Genomic DNA, 22,963 nt, shown 5'->3' with positions numbered 1-22,963 from the left:
GCACTTTCACGCCATCACTTAAGACACGTATGGCCAAAGAAAATAAATGTCAGCAATCTGTATAACAATGTATATGGTAATATGTATAACAATGTGTCTGACAATCATCTTATGGCACAAATATGAAAACAACTTCCAGGTCAATATGTGTATGATGTATGTATGTATGTGTGTATATTGTTTGCGTGTATAATGTCATCCTGTACAGATCATTTTATACCATTATATACACACGTCATTATATTATATATATATGCCAGCGTGTGTGTCAACATGGCAACAAATATGGCACAAGTATGACATGGTGTGTGTCACAACTATGGCACACGGGTTCTTGGAGGTGGTAGTGGCACCCAAGAAACTACTAGCTAAGAATGATGGCACTTTTAAGTCACAACCTACAGAACTCGGGGTGCCAATACAGGGTAGGCACCTTATCACATTACGAGAGAGAGAGAGAGAGAGAGAGAGAGAGAGAGAGAGAGAGAGAGAGAGAGTAAAAATAAGTTGATTCATTAGATCTTATTAACAATGTACTGTATTCAGTTCGTTATACAGTTTTTGTTATCAAGAAGTAGCTGGTTGAATCACTTGTCTCTTTAGCTATTTACCTTAACATAAAAACAATAATGACTACGTAAAGTGAAATAAGAATAAGAATAATAATATTATAATAGCGTTAGGGATTGTATGGGATAAAATAAAAAAACACTAAATAAAGAACGAAATTAATTGCTGAACGAGTGAGTGGTATGAAAGGATTCGAAGCAATGATGTCGAGCTTTTGAAATGCGGAACCTCTCTCTATTGGAGCGGATTTTACATTCGGAAGCTTAAAAAAAAATATGTTCATGGTATTACAAAATCCTGAATAGACTTCAACGTTTCATTCATCATATAAAAGTACTCGACAAGCAGAGTGAGTCGGGTGTTTCAAAGATTCGACAAGCATAATGTGTCACGTGTTTCAAAGATTCGACAAGCAGAGTGCGTCACGTGTATCAAAGATTCAACAAGCAGAGTGCGTAACGTGTTTAAAAAATTCGACAAGCAGAGTGCGTAACGTGTTTCAAAGATTCGACAAGCAGAGTGCGTCACGTGTTTCAAAGATTCGACAAGCAGAGTGCGTCACGTGTTTCAAAGATTCGACAAGCAGTCACGTGTTTCAAAGATTCGACAAGCACAGTTCAAAGATTCACAAGATTCACCCGCTTCAAAGATTCGACAAGCAGAGTTCGTCACGTGTTTCAAAGATTCGATAAGCACAGTTATTCAGCTTCAAGATTCGACCCGTCACGTGTTTCAAAGATTCGACAAGCAGAGTGCGTCACGTGTTTCAAAGATTCGACAAGCAGAGTGCGTCACGTGTTTCAAAGATTCGACAAGCAGAGTGCGTCACGTATTTCAAAGATTCGACAAGCAGAGTGCGTCACGTATTTCAAAGATTCGACAAGCAGGGTGCGTCACGTGTTTCAAAGATTCGACACGCAGAGTGCGTCACGTGTTTCAAAGATTCGACAAGCAGCGTTCGTCACGTGTTTCAAAGATTCGACAAGCAGAGTGCGTCACGTATTTCAAAGATTCGACAAGCAGAGTGCGTCACGTATTTCAAAGATTCGACACGCAGAGTGCGTCACGTGTTTCAAAGATTCGATAAGCAGAGTGCGTCACGTATTTCAAAGATTCGACAAGCAGAGTGCGTCACGTATTTCAAAGATTCGACAAGCAGGGTGCGTCACGTGTTTCAAAGATTCGACAAGCAGAGTGCGTCACGTGTTTCAAAGATTCGACAAGCAGAGTGATTCACGCGCTTCATCGATTTAATTAATATGGAAAATTTATGTGTTACTTCGGTAAAAAAGACGTCTCAAAGATTCAATTATACCTATTTAAAAAAAACTTACACGGAACCAAAAAGCGCTGAGTAAAAATATCTCAAAGGTCAAGTTTGGAAAAAATCGACAGAACATGCCTGGCCTTGAGTGTGGGGAGGGAGGGAGGGAGAGTATTAAAATAAAATTAATGAACGTCACTGTGGAAAATGAACGTGAACATGAACACTCAGTGATGGAAAAAAAACGGATGAACATTTTATCAGATTCACGTACTTAGAGATGAAACAATGAATGAGTGTTTTATCAATATGGTGGATATAAAGGGTGTCCCAAAAGTTCATATACATAAGACAGAATTCACTGTTTACTTTCTACTTCATCAAAACGTTCAAAATATTCCATCTTATAGACTTACATGCACAGATGTCAATTATAATTCTTCCGTCTAATCCTCTTTGAATATTTATCAATCCCTGTGCTGATCAGAACCGACTCCTACAAAATAAAAAAGGAATTCCACTTTTCGTCGATATGTAAATACGAACTTTTGGGACACACTGTACATGTATGAGTGGATACATATATACTCATTAAAAGTTAAAGTCCTTCTCGGCATTGGTGGACTAACTTAGATACGGATGGTCGTGTTGTGTAGCGTCTTGCGTAAACATCAACACTGATACCGTAACAATAATAAATCTTAAGCTCGTTCTAGTGGATTCGAACCCACGAATCATGTCTCAGTGGGTTCATTCAGGATAATCTGCCTTGTGTCCTGTGAGCAAAAGAGGGAGATCCGAACCCACGAATCATTTTACAAGAGAGTGGATTCGATTACGATAGTCTGCCTTGATGAGTCTGCCTGTTGGTTCACGAACAGATTCGAACTAATGAAGTCACTTTAATAAGGTTCCTTCGCGATAGTCTGTTATGTGTTCGTATCCTGTGAGCAAAATGAGAGATTCGAACTCACGAAGCATATGTATTATGGTTCATTCGAAGTGTGTGTGGTGTGTGTGTTGAAGGTCAATGGTCAACAGCACTGTATAATATACGTCACAGTTCACAGGCGATAGAAGACTTATCAACTCACGTTTCTTTAAATACTACGAAAAAGCCGTTACAAAATATAGATATATATTTATATATATATGTATGTATGTATAAGTATAAAATGCTATAAAATGCTTTCTTCGAATCCAAAAGGACGGCATTTGAATGTTTTATGTTTCCTAAGGATTATGCCCTTGGAAGTGACGCTCCTCACAACAAGAGTCGACCCATCACATCTTATTCATCTTCAAGGTCCTACCTAACCAGTAGCTGTTGCCCGCTTTCACTGTATAGATACCACTGAAGGGTGATGGTCGAGCACAACGCAGCCCCTCCCTTCCGTCACATTTTTTTTTGTCGCTGAAAGAAGCAATACTCAAGACTTGGGGGAGAGTTTCCTGGATACCATGAAGTCACTGGTCGTTCTTCTTGCACAAAGCACATCGTCAGATACGTTCTGATGTTAAGAAAATCGTCGCCAAATTTCTGTTGTCGTTGATTCATTTCTGGGACTTGGGCATGTGTCGTTTCATGTGGAGGGCGAGGTGGTCAGAGCGGGCGAAGGATCTCTCACACACCTTACACTTGAAGGGTTTAGCTCCCGTGTGCTTCCTGTAGTGCCGCGTTAACTCGTCTGATCTGGCGAACCTCCACTGACACTCTGGCCAGTGACACCTGTACGGCTTTTCACCTGTGGGAAGAAAAAACACCTGCGTGAGGCACAGTTGAGAAATGTACCACCTAATATAAGTCAAGATAAATGAAGATTATTATTAAGATACAAGAAATACGTTAACGTCCAGCCGTCACCAACCACCCAACCGTCACCAACCGTCACCAACCACCCAACCGTCACCAACCACCCAACCGTCACCAACCACCCTACCGTCAGCAACCACCCAGCCGTCACCAGTCGTGCAACACTCTGGTGATCCAAGCCAATGTGGGTTAGGTTAGGTTAGATTAGAGCAGCTGAAGGCCTACAAGCAAATGATTGAAGGAAAATATTGTACATATCCAAGTAGTTCTAAAAACGTCATAAAATGGACAATATTTTGCAGTAACTTGAATCAATGTAATAGAAATAGAGTATATTATGTTCAGCATATAAGAACACATTCCTAGGTATACAGTGACCGCTGGTGGGGTGACACAAGGTCAGGGTCTACAAACAACAGCCGAAGCCAAGACCACGACGGGTTCAGATGAGTCCTGGATGTAAACAAATGTGCAGAAATTTTTATGAATGAACCTGAGGGAAGGTGTGAACGAGGGCGTTGTCTCCCCCACACCCAGAATCCTCAATGGACAACGAGCTGACTCCGCCCATCACTCCTTATATGGCCATCACCATCGCCTAATACGGACACCTCATAAAAACGAGCACCGGCCATGATGCTATGCACTCAAGGCCCGGCCGGTTAAGAGAGCATCATCCTCAAAACCACCCCCACCTCCTTCACTCTCTCCCTCCCTGTCCCTCCCAACAAACCCTTTTAACCACCCCCCGGAGCTCACTTCAAAAACACCACTAAAAATCCTTCCACCTACACATTCAGCCTCCCCTCCACCAAGACCACCTCAACATCCTTACACATTCCCACTAACTATTCCTCATTCTAGATCATCGGAAATCAACATTCCTGGCTCAAGAACTCACTTCAATCTTAACCCCCTAATATTTTTTCTCTCTCTCTCGGCGGGACAATGGCAGTAACAGGTTCGGGAGGCTGCTGGGATTGTATCAGCCTCAAGCCTCCCTCCCTCACCCCCTCCTGGCGCAGGTTACAATGTCCTCTGCTGGACTAGGAGGACGTGCAGGAGGAGGAGGAGGAGGAGGAGGCGGAGGATATAAAGAAGAGGAAGGTAGGGAAGGAGATGAGGATGAAGAAGAATAATGACCACGGCCTCCAGCGACCTCCATAATGACCACGGCCTCCAGCGACCTCCATAAACTTGTTGTCAGATGAGCCTTGCCCAGTGTTGTTGTCCTGCCAGTGTTCACCAGGTCACACTGTCCTCTCCTCTACCAGGTCAAGCTGTCCTCTCCACCAGGTCACACTGTTCTCTGCCAGGTCACCCTGTCCTCTACTCTACCAGGTCATATCCTCTCTACCCGGTCATGCCGTCCTCAACAAGGTTAAGCTGTCCTTTCTACCAGGTCACGCTGTCTATCACCACCACCACTACTACTATTAAAATAATACTAATGATAATAATAATGTCTGGTCCAGTGTATCATTGTACATAATAAGTTGTTGCAAAAGGCGATTATTTAACATTTTATCCTAGGAACCACAACATACAGACGTGCATACATACATACATACATACATACATACAGTACATACATACATACATACATACATACATACATACATACATACATACAGTACATACATACATACATACATGCATGCATACATACATAAAGTACATACATACATGCATACATACATACATACATACAAAGCAGCCAAGAAGAAAACCAAAAGCCCGGCAGTGCCCCAAGAGACACGGGGAAAGCAAATAAAAAATACAAACTTGTTCGAGAAATTATTCAGTCAGTCAAGAAAGCCAGTCGGTCTCGGTCGTAAAGTTGACCAGACAGTAAGAATGTCATTCAGAGTTGATAACAGTAAGGTGGATGTCGGCCATTCAGAAAATTACTAGATAAAAAGGTCAGACAAAATGGCCAGACCCAGACAAGCGCGAGTGAAGTGCTAAGTATCCCCGTCAAGAACCGTCCATCTATTTTACCTATTTTTATCAATGGACCACAAAAGTCGTTGCCACAACAAATTAAAGACAATGCGTGAATGTTGAGAGAATAAATAGTATCTTCCCCAGAGCAGTACTTTTTTCCGAGCGACCAGCGTAGCAACAGTACAACATCCCGTCGCCTACTCACCAAAAATCCTTCTCATCCCCCCCTCTCCTCCTGCCTCCCCCGCCTCCCGCACACTGCCGGTTGACCTCCCCTGGTGACCCCTGCGTGCCCCAGCCTCACACTCACTCCCCAGCTCGGGAATTCCTTCCTGCAAGCTGGTGGTTTAGCGACGCCATCACCATCATCATATGGACAGGTTTGGGTAGGTTACATAACGTCCTTTTAGGGTTATTATTCTCAATGTTGAGTCTCTCACTGTGTTAACTAATTTATTTCTATTGGTCTATTAGGTCTATTAATAATATTCTCTCCGTTAGTAAGTTATTTGGTTATCAAACTTTATTTTAGATCTGTTACTTGCATTCTAGTAATTATTATTTCAGACTTTTCTAAGTGAAAGGAATAAAAAAAAATAAAGATGACCAACGTGAATCTACTCTCTAATCAAAAAGTCCTTGAGATCTTATCGGCCAACAAACTGGCTAATCGCCAAGACCCAATCGGTCACTAACACGAATCCCGGCAAACGTGTGCAAGAAGCTGCGGCCACTTGGCGGGAACCTGTCTCCTGATCTCCCTGCGGCCACCTACCAGACACCGCCAATTGACACAACTTCCGGTGGCCGCAGACGCCGTGTACTGAGTGGTAAAGTAGTGCCCTTGGCATCCGTCGCTACGTGTGTCTATGACCGTGACCAGACAAATGAGCTACAACGTGATTATGGCTCTATGAATAATTAATGGTACCGTGGAACATCCCACCCCAGGCGGTTCAAATTAGTCCCACCAGATGGCCAAATAATTACGTTTTAATTTACCAAGATCAATTTTAACGCTCTACATAATTATTTACCATAAATTTCTCCTGGAATGTATAGTTCACAATCAAATAAACCCGGATTCAGAACGCGTGTCGGGTGAAGGGATAACAGGTGGTTATCGTAAGAATGCCTCAGTCATCGTACCCAGGCAACACCACGACTTGTGAATGAAGGCTCGCGCCGTCGCTCATTGGCCACAGCTTCCCCTCGTCCGAATCCTTCACCTCACCGCCCATCTCAACTCTTCTCTTACTTCTCTCGTATCTAACACTGTCCATTGTTACAAAACTGTTTTCGAGTTTATAAATGAAAGCCATCGTTAAAAGGATTCTTAACTACTTTTCGTAAGTAACGATGATTTTATTAATAAATTTTATATTGCCGTGACAAATATAATCTTACCTACATGAATCTTACAATTTTAACTTAAGTTCTTGATATATTACGACACATTCACCTAATTTATCAACTCAATGACATAACCAACAGATGCACTTCTTTACAATTTCCTTGAGGTGGTGCAACAGTCTTACTGAAAACTACATAAAAAACCCTAAAGTACAAGGACATCATAGACCAAAACTTACCCTAAAATAAGATCATTAGTATCACCACCTGTAACATCATTTGCAACAACAACAAAATCGCCTAAAAGTACACGCTTAAAGGCTCGCCAACAAATGGTGAAGAATGTCACTGTGCGGTGAACTATGGCGGCACTGATGGACGGGTCACCAGGCGTCAAGGCTAGACAAGACAGTGTTACCAACGTTCACCCACCTGTGAATACCATCCCCAGACTACGTTGCCGTCATTCTCTCTCTCTCTCTCTCTCTCTCTCTCTCTCTCTCTCTCTCTCTCACGCGGTAACAGTGACGAGAGATTGAGAAATAATAGAAAAGGAGAGACTGAGAAAGAGAGAGATAATTGAGTACACAGAAAGAGGAAGAAGAGACAGAGAGGAAGAGAGAGGGAAGGAAGAACACACACACACACACTGATAACCACAAAGAATAGAAGATGGATAAACGATTTATTTCCAGTGAGATTTTGTCCTGTAGGTTCTGTCCAAGGGAATTCTGTCCAGGAGTTCTACCCAGGGATTTCTGCCCAGGGAATTTTGTCTTGAGGGTTTTGTCCATTGGGTCTTCTGTCCGACACTGGTAGACAGGAGGCGAGTGGTCAGACAGTGAAGTACCTGAACAAACTTCCTGTTAAACACCACACCGGCTGCCGTCCATCCACCCTCTTGTCTCAAACGTTCGTCAGTCAAGTTCTTCCTCTATGATCAGTTACAAACTTTTTGAAATTATTCATAAAAATTCGTAAGTCAATTTTTTCACTCTAAAACAACTTCTTATGTAATGGAAGTCAGGGCTAAACAAAGGTGATATAACAAAGGTACTCAAACTATCCAATCAGGAGTGAACTCGTAGCAATGGTTTTAAATTAGACAAATTTAGATTTAGGCGCGAGATAGGCAAACACTGGTTTGAAATAGAGTAGTGGATGAGTGGAACAAGTTACCAAACATCATCATTAACTCGAATACGCTGGATAGCTTCAAACATAGGTTGGATGGATATATGAGCGATAGGGGTTGGGTGTAAATGGAACTGCCCAGTATGGGCCAATAGGCCCGCTGCAGTTTCTTCCATTCTTATGTTAGCTCACCAATTTAAGTTAAAGACTTAGAGACATACACCCAAAATGGCGTCGATATTACCCTGAGATTCGAATTCAAGTGAGTGTGTTATTCCGCTTCACAGTCAGGGGATACGAACTTATATGAAGATTTTACTGGATAATTATCCATTTATCTACTGTACGTGAAATAAACAAAACAAATAGAAGAACAATCATTGGGGGTTAGCTTGTCCCTCTCCTAACGCGTTCTGGAAGTGATGAAATATCTTGTGGTACACGACACCCTCCACCAACAACACACTATTCCTCTTACACGTTCATAGTGTTAGGAAATATTGTGAAGTGTGGGACATACAAACGTTCTCACAGGATGCGTATTACGTCACCACGATTGGTCCTCTTTCTCTCTCTCTTTTTCCACAGCCATACTTTTCACACACATAAGAATATAAGAACATAAGAACGGAGGAAACTGCAGCTGGCCTATTGGCCCATACTGGGCAGTCCCGTTTACACCCAACCCCTATTGCTCATATAAGCATCCAACCTATGTTTGAATCTATCCAGCGTATTCGAGTTAATGATGATATTTGGTAACTTGTTCCATTCATCCACTACTCTGTTTCCAAACCAGTGTTTACCTATTTCCCGCCTAAATCTAAATTTGTCTAATTTAAAACCATTGTTACGAGTTCGCTCCTGGTTGGATAGTTTGAGTACCTTTGTAATGTCCCCTTTGTTTAGCCCTGACTTCCACTTATACACCTCTATCAGGTCGCCCCTCGCTCTACGTCTCTCGAGGAGTGCAAATTAAGATGCTTTAACCTGTCTCTATACTCAAGGTTCCTAATGCCCGGGATTAGTCTTGTCATTCTCCTCTGAATTCTTTCCAAGGATTCTATATCCATTCTGTAATACGGTGACCAGAACTGAACTGCGTAATCCAGGTGTGGTCTCACAAGAGCAAGATACACGTCTCTCTCTACACACACAGGCGTACTATTACACACTCTCTCTCTCTCAGTAGTACTCACCTGTGTGTATTCTCTGATGGGCTTTCAGGTGTGAGGATTTGGTGTACACTTTCGTACAACCTGAAAAGAGAAAGTTGTTATTATGGCTGTGGAAAGTACCTATGTTATTATGGCTGTGGAAAGTTCCTCTGTTTTAATGGTTGTGGAAAGTACCTGTTATAATGGTCGTGAGAAGTACCTGTTTTAATGGTTTTGGAAAGTACATGTTATACTGGTTGTGGGAAGTACCAATTATTATGGTTGTGAAAAGTACCCGTGTCTAATGGTCGTGGAAAGTACCTGTTATAATGGTCGTGGGAAGTACCTGTTTTAATGGTTTTGGAAAGTACCTATGTTATAATGGTTGTGGAAAGTACATATAATAATGAGTAGTGAAAAGTACCTACATCATAATGGTTGTGGAAAGTATCTACAGTATATTATAATGGGAGTGGAAAGTATCTATATTATAATGGTAGTTTAGGTTTAGGAGGGAGATAGGAAGAAACTGGTTCACAAATAGGGTGGTGGACGAGTGGAACAAGCTTAGCAACTTTGTAGTAAGTGCTGGAACTCTGGAAAGTTTCAAAGGGAGGCTGGATAGATTCATGGATGATAGAGAGTGGTAGTAACTCTCGACAGGAGCTGCCATGCACAGGCCAACCGGCCTATTGCAGACTCCAGACTCCTTATTTTCTTATGTAATGGTTGTGGAAAGTACCTATACTTTAATAGTAGTGGAAAGTACCTGTTATAATGGTTGTGGAAAGTACCTGTATCTAAATTAGACAAATTTAGAATTAGGCGTGAAATAGGTAAACACTGGTTTGGAAACAGAGTAGTGGATGAATGGAACAAATTACCAAATATTATCATTAACTCGAATACGCTGAATAGCTTCAAACATAGGTTGGATGCTTATATGAGCAATAGGGGTTGGGTGTAAACGGGACTGCCCGGTATGGGCCAATAGGCCCGCTGCAGTTTCCTCCATTCTTATGTTCTTAATAATGAGTAGTGACAAGTAACCATATCATGATGGCTGTGGAAAGTACCTATATTATATTGGTAGTGGAAAGTACCTGTTATAATGAGGGCGGAAAGTACCTGTCATAATGGTGGTGAAAAGTACCTATGCTATAATGGTTGTGGAAAGTACCTATGATACAATCGTAGAAGTACAAAATGAATGACAGTCGCAGTGGTAATTCCCTGGGAAAGAATAGAGGTGCAATGTTTCCTAGTAATTCATGTTTTTTTTCTGACAAACTTACGTCAATGAACACCGAACGACCCTAACCTAACCATACAAAGCATAACCAACCGTAGCTTAACCAAATTTATCCTAACCTAACCTAACGATACTTGCCTAGACCATAAATTAAAAAGTGCTTCAACTGGCAATGTTATGAAGCACTCTACACAGATCTTATCTTACAAGAAGCACCTTGAACGATACAGCTAGGCTACTGTTTATGTGTGTGACAGGGGAGATACTATGCCTGTATCATACTGGTTTACAGAGGCAATGACACCTGCCCTACAATGGTGCACAGTCCAGTACAACATTTACTACAGAAGAAAGCACTTATATATAAAATAATCTGTCATATAATAATGGGGGGAGCCAGAGCAGCATGTAAACAAAGGCAAGGACACAACGTACCTGGGAAGTCACAGTGATGGATGCGTCGCTTCTCCAGCTCCGGGTTGTTCCTGCGGGAGTACTTGACCATACCGGAGTCGTTGAGGAGTGTGGAGGGCAGCGACGGTGAGGACAACATGAGGGGTTGGCCGCCCATACTTCTCCCGCCACCCATACTTGTGGTGCACACGGCGATGCCACCCACGCCCGCGCTGGACGTGGGTGAAGGAGGGACCACGTAGGGTGGGGGTGGAGTGCGACGGAAGTGCAGGTCCGCTGGTGACCCATGGTCAGACGCGGGCGGCGTGGGCGGCATACAGAGCCTGGTAGGCTGGCCTAGGGTGGAGGGGAATCTAAAGGCCGGGTGGGCGGATGTGGGCGTAGAGGAAAGGGACGGCAGCCGAGGTGGCATGATCAGGGGCGGGGGAGGCGACGGAGTGGACAATAACTTAGGGAGCTCCCCTGACAGGTGGCACTGTGTCAGCGTGGGCTCCTCCAGCTTGACGTGGGTGTTGGTGTGGGGCTGAGATATGTGGTGGTAGCCCCTGGCACTCATGCCCCCCAGGTGACCCCCCAGGGAGGAGTCCTGTGCCTCAGGGTCTAGGTGCCTGATGGAGGAGGTGACGTCCTCCCACATAGTCAACTTGGAGTCCACAGGGATGGGCTCGGGCTTGATAAATACGTCTTCGTCGTGGGGGTCTCGGCTGACGGGTGAGACATAGGTGGTGGTGGTCGCCCCTCGTCGGCCGCCCACCCAGCCGACCGTATTGGGATCCACCTCGCCCTCGAAAAACTCGTCGATCTGGGAGGCTGAGTCGCGTCGAGGCTGAACCGACTGTTCTGGTAGACTGGGCAGGTACTTATCCAGCTCCGCCTGAGAGAGAGAATTGTTTAGGGTTATTCGAGGTCATACATAATGGCTATCTGTTTACCTATCTTTATATTTGCATAACTATCTATCTTCACCAAGATTTAACGTATAGTTATATTTTCCAAGTATTTCCTTGATTCGCGATGAAGAATAAGATAAATGAAGATTAAGGAAACAAGAGAATGGTTGTGTGTGGAGGACAGGTAAGACCCACACCAGGAACAACAACAACCTTCACTCGCCTAACGTCATCAGAAGCTCTCACACGTTGTAATGACAAATTAACATTTTCACTCACGACGTCGAAGCTTTGTAGGCTAGGTTAGGTTAGCGTATGAAATCGTTAACTTACGTATCTCCGAGAATGCATTTGTGTCGTAAGTTAAGTGAGATAGAGATAAAGTCCTTCGTACTGTGGAGGGTCCGGCGGCGCCTATCTGACTGCCGCCAGTAATCCCTCGGCTAGACAAGGTCAATCCTCATTACCTGCATCATCTGAGGTCAAACCCTTGAACCATTTTGACCCCGGATAACCAACTCACGGGTCACTGCTACTTCAGCCTCCCCTCCACACCTGGGTCACCTTAATGACCAAAGGGTTATAAGAGGTATATTCTTAACGACCTGCTGCACGTGTTTACCCTCAGGCTCTGATCTGCTGTGGTCAGGTCAGCTAAGGTCAAGGCGTATGACGCCATGGTTTTGAATGAGGTCACTGAGGAATGTCCTCCAAGGCTGAGTGTTGCAAAGCTCTGTGTGTGTGTGTGTGTGTGTGTGTGTGTGTGTGTGTGTGTGTGTGTGTGTGTGTGTGTGTGTGTGTGTGTGTGTGTGTGTGTGTGTGTGTGTGTGTGTGTGTGTGTGTGTGTGTGTGTGTGTGTGATATATGTATAAGTTTACTTGCTTGTTTCAACATATATGTCCACTGTGTAAGCGTATGTTTCTTAAAGCGTATCACACACACACACACACACACACACAGGTGTCCCCCCGACCATTCGTCAACACCCCTGGGGACAACACCTGCCTCGCCGCTCCCTTGAGTGTTTTACTGGGCCCTCCCACCACACATTCTCCCTACACCTGGATGGTTAACCCCTAGATTAGCCACCCTGACTTATTTTACCCGATGATTAAATATTCTAACGCTAACTAGAGTTTGGTGGGGTTAGGTTACGTTAGGTAAAGTTAGGTTAAGGTAGTTAATATTATCCTTCTAAGTTTCATAACTTCTTGTTGTAAATTCAGATTATGTTACGTATACATATATTGTTAAAAAAATAATTATAATTCTGATACAAAATTCCAAAAAACGCGTTACTTTAAAACACAAATGACGCGCGAAATCGATAATATTGGACAGAATACTCGAGTGGGTAAGCCAAGGCGTATAGGAATAGGACCATCCTCCACAAAAATGAACGACTGTAGTAAAGGATTATAATTACAGCTTAACCTACACGTGTTAAACCAGGTCATCGGCCACTCCTCCACCAAACCACTCCCAAGTTCATTCATAAAATATTTCCCGGTAGCCCGCGTCAGTTGCGGTCACTCAGAACAAAAGTATATCTGTCTGCAGGAAGTAAAACGCTCACTATAAATAAAAATACAAAATCATGATGAATGAGTGAGTAGTCCGGGATTCCCACACAACAGGAAACGGTAGAGGCGTTGTGGTGATTCATTCATTGAGAGCAAAAAAAAAAAAACACAGCCCAAAACCGCAATTGCCAAGTAGTATGTTTACCATTGTGTAAGTCGATGTGCTTTAGGGGGAATATTTGTATCTAGTTAGGTTAGGTTAGATTTGGTTAGGTTGGGTTAGGTCAGGTCAGGTTAGGTTTGGTCAAATTAGATCAAGTTAGGTTAGGTTAGATTTGGTTAGGTTGGGTTAGGTCAGGTTAGATTAGGTTTGGTCAAATTAGATCAAGTTAGGTTAGGTTAGATTAGGTTAAATTCGGTTAGGTTAGATTAGGTCATGTCAGGTTAGATTAGATGAGGTTAAATTAGATCAGGTAAATATTGACTGTGGGCGGACGGGGGCGACATTGCTTCAGGTGATCCTGGTCTTTGCTTCTTACCTACTTCACAACTGTTAATATTAGTAATAAAAACTAATGTTGTGTTAAGAGACGTTCGATAAATAACAAACAGGTAATACCACCGGTAATAACACACAGGTAATAACACACAGGCAATAACGCACAGGTAATAACGCACAGGTAATAACACACAGGTAATAACGCACAGGTAATAACACACAGGTAATAACACACAGGTAATAACACACAGGTAATAACACACAGGTAATAACACACAGGTAATAACGCACAGGTAATAACACACAGGTAATAACGCACAGGTAATAACACACAGGTAATAACGCACAGGTAATAACACACAGGTAATAACGCACAGGTAATACTTAAGAGGAGCATTTCTCAAGACACTGGTGGTTGGTGAAGTAACTAAATATCCTTTAAAACAACAGCAGCAAACGTCTCTCTCTCTCTCTCCTTTATGTGTTTCTAAACTGTATGTAGAAACTCACTGAAGCCGTTTTATTAACCCGGGCAGATGTACTAACAATAATAACAATAACAACATCAAGAGCAATAATAACATCAACAATAATAATAATATCAGCAAAAATAATAACACCGATAATAATAATACTAAAAATAATAACAATAATAACTCTTAGAAACTTAGTGAAAGCGTTTAATTAGCCTTGACAAATAAATTCACCACCACAACAACAAACTCACTCTTTCCCCCCTCTCCCCTTAACCTAACCAAGATTCTTCCCTCTTCGCCTCACATTCTCTCTCTCTCTCACTGATGACATACTGACAACTCTTCTTGAATGTTTAAACCCAGGTAATACCGAACCAACCTTTAATCATCTACACAAAGAGTTGAGAGTCGCCCGCGCACACCACTTAGGTCTGTGTATCTTCTATAACGTAAAATTACACCCTTAAACCACACGACCATAGAGTTAAAAATGGTGTGTGCTATGTCCTCAATACAGCCGCGGCAACCTATCAAGATGAATTTTGAACCTTATTGCCCTCTAACAAAGAAACGAATATACTTTGAATTTATTTTTATAGCCAAGCTGTAAAACGATCACAGTACCGCGAAATTAACCCCTACAGTCGGTACTTACAAAGTTGATAATCCCCTGCAGTCTTTACAACCTAGTTACGGTACTTTCCAAACAAGAAGAATATTCACTCCTCTTGTATATAATCATTAAAGCTAAAATCTCTTGCATGTCAAAGCTAATTCTCAGTGCAGCCGGTAACAAGATAATAATAACCCCTATAACACCTGACTATAGAGCCATAAGTCCTTTTCCTTCACTCCCCTTCACAGCAGACGACACAGCCACTACTCCTACAGCTCCTACAAAAGCTCCTGCTGTTAGTAAACGACAGAAGTTGAGTAGATGGAGCGTAACAATAGCCCTTTGACTTAACAATAGCTAAATTCTATTAGATACAGAAGCTGGACAGGTTAGAGGTTGAAATAAGTTAATTATTTGGTTTAAATTGAGGGTGGTTATAGTGTTTGTCTCTGTCTGTCTGTCTATCTGTCTGTCTGTCTGTCTGTCATTAAATAGGTAGGAAGGATAATGCCTGTTGAGAGAGAGAGAGAGAGAGAGAGAGAAATTAACAGAAACAACGGCAGAGAAAGTTAAAAGGGAGAAGAGAGAAAGAGAAAGATAAACATTAACAAAGTGAGAAGTATAATAACTAATACTGTGAGAGAAACAAAGAGACAGGGAGAGAGAAAGTAATATACACAAAGAAGAAGGTCGAGAGATAATGAGAAAGAGAGAGAGAAAGAGAGAGAGAGAGAGAGAGAGAGAGAGATGTCACGCGATCGTACAAGCCATATGAGCACCGCCTGACTACCTGACACCACTGTGTGACATCTACCCTCCCTCCCTCCACCACCACACCAGCTCACTTCCACAAGACACGCTTATTCTAGTGTGGCACATGTCTGTCTGTCTGTCTGTCTGTCTGTTGGGAATGTCTATCTGTCCAATTGCTTTTCTCTAATTCTCTAAATCTGTTTTATCTTTATCTATTCTTATTTATCTATCTTTCGCCTCTCTCTTCCTTCGTTTATCCTCTACTTCCATCTGTTTCTATATTTATCATTTTCCAGTCCCTCCCTCGCTCTCTCTCTCTCTCAAGGTATTCCACTCTTTATCTTATTCTATTATCTTCGTTATTCCTTCTTTCATCCTCTTCTCCCCCCACTTCTTTATTTCCTCTTTATCTCCCCTCTCTCTCTTCTCTACCACATCACCTTCCCCCACCCTCCCCTCTCTCTCCTCTTCTCTACCCATCACCTTCACCCTCCCTCCCCTCTACCACATCACCTTCCCCTCCCTCCTCCCCTCCTCTTCTCTACCACATCACCTTCCCCCTCCCTCCCCCTCTCTCTCTTCTCTACCATCACCTTCCCCCCTCCTCCCCTCTCTTCTCTACACATCACCTTCCCCCCCCCTCCCCCTCTACCACATCACCTTCCCCCTCCCTCCCCTGGTGATTTGATGTAGTGAGGATGGCCACGCAGGAGGTGAAGGTGAGACTTGACCGAGGTCAAGAGCCAGGTCAATAGGGGTCAGGGCTCGACTGTGTTAACAGGAGGTGCCAGCCTCAGGTCACGCAGTTTCCGGGTGAGTGAGAGAGAGAGAGAGAGAGAATGGTGAGACAGTGTAGAGAAGAGAATAAAAGTGGGAGGAATAGAGAGACAGAGATGTAAATAAGGATGAAGACATTGTTGTGTGTGTGTGTGTCTGTGTGTGTGTGTGTGTGTTGAAGTAATCCCCAACAAGTGACAACAATAACAAACCTCTTTAGCAATTCCGCACGTATCATTTCCGGTCTTGGGGGAGTCTGCTGGCCTTAACGCTCCTCCCTTTATTTACGTCACTTGTGAGTAATGTTGGAGCCACATCCGAATTAACAGAATCATAAACACACATACGATCTTTCATTTACTCTTTAATGGCGCCAAATATGTGAGTAAGCTAACGCAAGACACTAATATTCCCTGAGATATCTGGGAAAAAAGTTCAATAGAGGTCTACGCACGTTTTTTGTTTTGTTTTGGTGGTCTTGTGTTTCTCTTCTGATATTTACTTGTTATAAAATATCTTATCTTGTTGAGACTGTAAAGAAATAATTTAATAATCATAATATTTAGTAATCTTTGGAAAATATGTGAGTCATGATTTTCAATAAACAAAGAAGAAAATGTTAGAATATAATAATATACCATGTTACACACGGTCACGAGCTGCAAAAGGATATTGTTTGAACGTCTCAACTCATCGGATAGAGAGACGGATCTCTAGCTTCCGGTGTTAGGTGACGTGTCATGCAACCTGTTAATTGTGACCTTTTCCGATAATTTTGACGTTTCCTTCCATGGATCGTTATAATTATGGGAAAATTCGTGACAATCTGGATTTATTTATTTTTAACTTATGACGATTTAAAAATGATACGTAGGCTAATATGTAATGGTGTAGTGTAAATACTGTTACATATACTGTAATCTCACAGCTACAATGCATTTCAAAATTACTGTAACGTATATTTTATTTTTCAGAAGACTATCAAATCAGTTAATTGTTTATCCTGCACCTTGACACAACAATGGAACACTGATTGTCTTAAAACCAAACAGTGGATCACCTGAAGAATCTCCACTCTGGTTTATTTCACCTTAAGATTAACCACCCTACCCAAGCGTTAACGTAACCTAACCACCCTCCAAAATAGTGTTAAGGTTGTTAATCTTCAGGTGAAATAAGCTTGGGTTGAAGAGTCTAACTTAAATACATTAGTAAAACACTTCCTAAAGAAATCCTCCTACACACGTCTGGGAATACCAACAACGACAATTAATTCGTGTCGCTATAAATGATTCACAAAGATCGCATAAATTAAGTGGTAGTAATTAACTCTTATATAGAATTAACACAAAGGTCACGTATAACAAACAATATTTCCAAAAAAAGGGAAAATACGTCAGCCTCAAGATTATTATATCACCGAGATGAAAAAAAAAGTCTTTACCGTTGTGTTATCTGTTATCTTTTATTGATTTTATCAGTGTTATCCCTGACTGATAAAACGAAAACCTCGAGACAAGATTAAAAACTTTCAAGACGAGATTTTCACTTCGTTTGCCAGATCAAAGATAACGAATGCAAGTTTTAAGGTATACTGACCTATAAAAATACGAAGTGGTTAATTCATAAGTTTTAATCTAAAGGTGACTATATACACTACCAGTACTATAATGTTTTTATTATTATTAATGGAAACGTATTATTGCCAGAAACTGAAAAAATATACCGTGGCATACAAAAGCCAGCTCAAATATACGTTGTTATAGACCCCATACTAATATATTTTAAAGAAATTATTATTTAAACGTTTTTTTGGTTATTTTTAAGAAGTAATGGTCATGAAAATCTCTATATCTTTCCTTTGGGCAATCAATTAAACCAATACACAGAAGACTCGACACATAACTACTCTCATTACGAGCCTATATAACTATATACAGGGGAGGATATATTAATGAACTGTATTACGTGAATATAAGACACCCTTGATTATTTCACATACTAATTAAACACCCTATGACTACCTGTAGGGGTTAGGTTAGGGTAGGGTGGGTTTTTGGTGGCCGGTAATAAAGGTTAGGTTAGGTTACTGAAACTGATTGACATATTAACCTTAAAAAATGTGAGAATTCGATAGTTAACTTTTCTTTTTTTCCTGTGACTTTTTTTCTGTGACTTTTTTACCTGTGACTTTTTTACCTGGATTCGGTTTTTTGGTTGAATCATCACGTGAATTAACTAGGGTGTCTAATGTTCATTTGAACCAACAATCTGTGATGTGTTTTCTGAATGTCTTTTCTTATCTGTTTATCTTATCCACCCTTCTTTTTCTCTCTCGACCTGTATTTCCTTCCTGAGCGCTAGTTTTAGATAATTGAGTTGTCGGTTTACCCTCAAGCGCTACACCTACTAGTTTTTACTGCCCTCTCTCTCTTTCTCCCTTCCCGTCTCTGCTATAATAATTCGAGTGTCAAAAATCGTATTCTCATAAGTTCTTAGGTTAAAGTTTCCTCTTAAGTGTTTTTTCACTTAAGATGCATTACAGTGTTCGTTTATGCTACTATTGTACTTAAACAAAGATGGCCTTAAGTTCATAGTATAATCTACCTTAAGTCCACAATTAATCAACCTTAAGTCCTTAATTAATCTACCTTAAGTCCTTAATTAATCTACCTTAAGTCCTTAATTAATCTACCTTAAGTCCATAATTAATCAACCTTAAGTCCTTAATTATAATCTACCTTAAGTCCTTAATTAATCTACCTTAAGTCCATAATATAACCTACCTTAAGTCCTTAATTAATCTACCTTAAGTGCACAGTGAACAGTACCTTAAGTGCAGCTACATCGAGTGAAGAAAATTCTACCGCAACTTTATTTTGTAATAGGGAAAATATATACGTAGTAAGGGAAGGATGTGTGACGCTAAAACAATCAGGAAAAAACTCTCCTTCTGGAATGTGTTTCTGTTTATGTTTAGTTAAGGAAATGAAAACAAAACATAACGTAGGAAAATAGTGAATATTCGTCTTTGTGTTATTTAAGTGACTAAGGCGCGTTACTAATGTAGGGAAAATAATTATCTAAACTGACCTATCCATAACTGACCTAACCTAACCTATCTTAAACTGACCTAACCTAACCTCATTCCTCTAAATAGTGTTAGGTGAGATAAGCTGGGGTGGCGATGCTTCAGGTGAGCCGATGGAACCTTACCTGACGTACCTATGAGGGTAATCAAGACATAATTATTTTAATGTGAAAATTACGGTACAGTTGTGTTAAGTTGCTGATGGTCGTTAAGCTGAAGTTCATATCAATATCCAGGTCAGATCCAACCCTCTTGAGTTATTAGCTGAAGATTATCAGATGATCCTTTGACCTCAATACCTGACCTGACCCAACTCGCTAAAGCTATTACCTAAAAATGTTCAGAGTAAATCGGTTAGTTGTCAGTCAGTAGCCAGAGAGCTGTGGCCTGTCTATAGTGTCCTGGGCTGAGTGAGACAACAGTATCCATACCCACAACTTCACAGAAAAGTCAAGCACTACTTTTACAAGGACATCGTTATTACGTCAACAAGAAACGTAAAGAGGGAAAAAAAATTCTGGAGATGTCATAACAGAGATTGTTGAGGCCGCATATCTACTGAAGGAGACACTACTGAAGACTTCATGAATAATGCTGTGGAAAAAGTCACGGCCAAACTGTTCATCAATACTCTTAGCCATTTGGTACTTAAGGTTGATACCAGAAACATGGCAGCAGTCAACAACGGCACCTTCCACTATCTACCGCCTGAGAATGTAAGATTTGCAAAGAGCGTTCTTCGAGTTTCCCCATTCAGTATGGACCAGCACCGGCAGAAGCTTCCATACAATACTTCTCACATATATGGAGCACCAAATATCTAGCAGCTGATCTCCCTCCGCAGTGGAGACCTTCCACTCCTGAAGCGTGGTAGCGGTCGGATGGATAAACGAATTAAGCGGCTGTAGCTGAATTCCCATAGACTCTGGCCTGTATGAATCGGTTATAAGTATGTATTTTTTAATTATTGTTTTATAATTGTATAATATCCATTTTTTATCACCTAGTTCTTTGATTTATTCTACTTTATAGTCAATTAGTGTTTCGATTACGGAATTGACAAAATATACACAATAGGGATAATATAAACGATGGGTAAGACGAGGCAACAGACCAATGTTACCAGAATATTGACAACAGACTGACGAAGGGGTTGTATAATGAAAGAAAGTGATAAAATGAGAGAGAGAGATAACAGCGTACATTAGTGAGAGAGAGAGATGACACACAATGTACCTTAGAGAGAGAGAGAGAGAGAGAGAGAGAGAAGTATTAAGTAATTCCCTGGAAACAACATAAAGATAACACACTAAGGTAAGCTGTAATCTCTCTCTCTCTGTGTCATTCTCTCTCTCTCTAAGGTACGTTGTGTGTTATCTCTCTCTCTCTAAGGTACGTTGTGTCATTCTCTCTCTCTCTCTAAGGTACGTTGTGTCATTTTCTCTCTCTCTCTAAGGTACGTTGTGTCATTCTCTCTCTCTAAGGTACGTTGTGTCATTCTCTCTCTCTAAGGTACGTTGTGTCATTCTCTCTCTCTAAGGTACGTTGTGTCATTATCTCTCTCTCTCTAAGGTACGTTGTGCATTCTCTCTCTCTCTCTAAGGTACGTTGTGTCATTCTCTCTCTCTCTCTAAGGTACGTTGTGTCATTCTCTCTCTCTATCTCTAAGGTAACCTGTGTGTGGTCGTGGGTCTGACTCTCAATATTATTACAACACCAGAATGAGAGACGCGGGTGCTAGAGAGATGGTGGGTTAGGTTAGGGTAGGTTAGGGTAGGTTAGGTTCGCTGGAATTGTGTTCGTGTCTGTCATTATCAGGATGGTGGGCGAAGCTGTGGATACTTTTACAAGGATGAAAAGACCTGAAGCCGAGGAGGATGAAAGGATGACACAGGTACATGACAGAATGAAACAAGGATGTAAACAAAAACAATCCTTACACACACACACACACACACGTCAGTAGGATGAAGGGATTGGGTGACACAAAGTACAGTCGTAGGATGAAGGAAGAGGGAAGGGAGTGTTATGAGGTTGCAACACGGGTTAAGAAGGATGAAATAGCGGAAGATAGGATAAGGGAGGATGTGACAAGGATAATTCTTATGTCATGTCGGTGCTTCCAAGGACAAGACAAAACGGATGGTAGGATGAGAGGCTTAGGAGACACAAGGAGGAGAGAGAAGGATGAGAGGCTTAGGAGACACAAGGGCGAGAGTGGAGGATGAGAGGCTTAGGAGACACAAGGGCGAGAGTGGAGGATGAGAGGCTTAGGAGACACAAGGGCGAGGAAGGATGAGAGGCTTAGGAGACACAAGGGCGAGTGAAGGATGAGAGGCTTAGGAGACACAAGGAGGAGAGAGAAGGATGGTAGGATGAGAGTCTTAAGACACAAGGGCGAGAGTGAAGGATGAGAGGCTTAGGAGACACAAGGAAGGCTTCAGGTAAGGTAAAAACACCAGTGACCAGACAGTGGTACAGGGTGGCCACAAAGGCAGTAGGATACTCACGGAGACGGAGGCCCAGGGAAGGGCGGTGGGGTCGTGAGAGTCGCTCATGTGGTCGTCGCAGTCAGGCACGATGTGGTCGTCATCACTAATGACGGCGACGCGACGCACGCGCTCACACACCGCATCCATCTGAGCTCCAGGGCTCTGTACCTCAATGGTGTGAGCTCCGGGGGCTCTATACCTTGGTGGTGTGAGCTCCGGGCTCTACCTAGATGATTGGGCGCTCTTTTCCTGGCTGTGTGATGCTCTGCGTCAACACTGTCAACAATACCACAACAAGACGGGGACGTCCTCGAGTTTCAGTGTCACGTGACCCAGATGTCCGCGTGGGGCGACAGGTCGTAGTAGCGGATAAACACAGCTCTCAGCCAAGTGTTCCTACACAGACACGTGAGGGGGGTCATGAAAGTGTGCGAGGGGGGGTGTGGGGCGCGGAGAGGACGCTGAGAGGGCAGGAGAACGGAGAACGTCTGCCTCCGACCGTAGACGCCGGCTGACTGTGAGCCGCCTGGACACTCACACACGTTTTCTAGTCCCTCCTGACTGTACGTGATCGCCACATGCTACCCCCACCACTGCTCTGTTTACATTTTTACTCCATTGGTCTAATGATCCTATATTTCACCAGTCACTGTATCGGCTATACCGAGGAAGAGACGACAACACCGAGGATAATGAAACGGATTGGATGATTACAGAAGCCGGAACAAAAGTCAATAAACAACTTGCCGGAGACTACACTACAAATGGTGTACCTCAGATTGAATTTTGTTTCCGGTGCAAGTTCGTCTCTTTTAGTCAGTCTCCCATCCCCCCAAAGATGGACACTTCAGCGCCCCCGTTACAGAGAAGTATACCACGCACTCATGGTCGTGTAGTGTACTCTGTTATGGTTAAGGTGTAACATGTGTAGATGCAGGATGT

At 42.2% G+C, this 22,963-nt stretch overlaps 1 protein-coding gene across 1 annotated transcript; it reads right to left on the bottom strand.

Annotated features, from left to right (window-relative positions):
• Positions 1-1,297: 1,297 nt before the first annotated feature.
• On the bottom strand, positions 1,298-22,525 carry LOC121875489 (dendritic arbor reduction protein 1-like). Its single transcript, XM_042380085.1, has 4 exons — positions 22,040-22,525; positions 10,926-11,778; positions 9,281-9,340; positions 1,298-3,579 (listed from the first exon to the last, which is right to left on the bottom strand). Exons 1-4 carry the CDS (start codon positions 22,166-22,168, stop codon positions 3,389-3,391), a joined length of 1,233 nt encoding a protein of 410 aa, XP_042236019.1. The 5' UTR covers positions 22,169-22,525; the 3' UTR covers positions 1,298-3,388.
• Between the last annotated feature and the right edge of the window lie 438 nt (positions 22,526-22,963).

The sequence above is a fragment of the Homarus americanus genome, unplaced genomic scaffold (assembly GCF_018991925.1).
Source record: "Homarus americanus isolate GMGI-L3 unplaced genomic scaffold, GMGI_Hamer_2.0 scaffold51859, whole genome shotgun sequence".
Lineage (NCBI taxonomy): Eukaryota > Metazoa > Arthropoda > Malacostraca > Decapoda > Nephropidae > Homarus > Homarus americanus.
This window is presented reverse-complemented; position numbering and strand designations above follow the sequence as displayed.

What these genes read in the sequence shown, in the direction of transcription:
- LOC121875489 (XM_042380085.1), bottom strand. Translation starts at nt 22,168, where the DNA reads ATGGATGCGGTGTGTGAGCGCGTGCGTCGCGTCGCCGTCATTAGTGAT. An exon ending in CCATCACTGTGACTTCCCAG is followed by an intron (nt 9,341 to 10,925) that starts GTACGTTGTGTC and finishes TTCTCTTTTCAG; the next exon opens with GTTGTACGAAAGTGTACACC. An exon ending in CCATCAGAGAATACACACAG is followed by an intron (nt 3,580 to 9,280) that starts GTGAGTACTACT and finishes TTCTTCCCACAG; the next exon opens with GTGAAAAGCCGTACAGGTGT.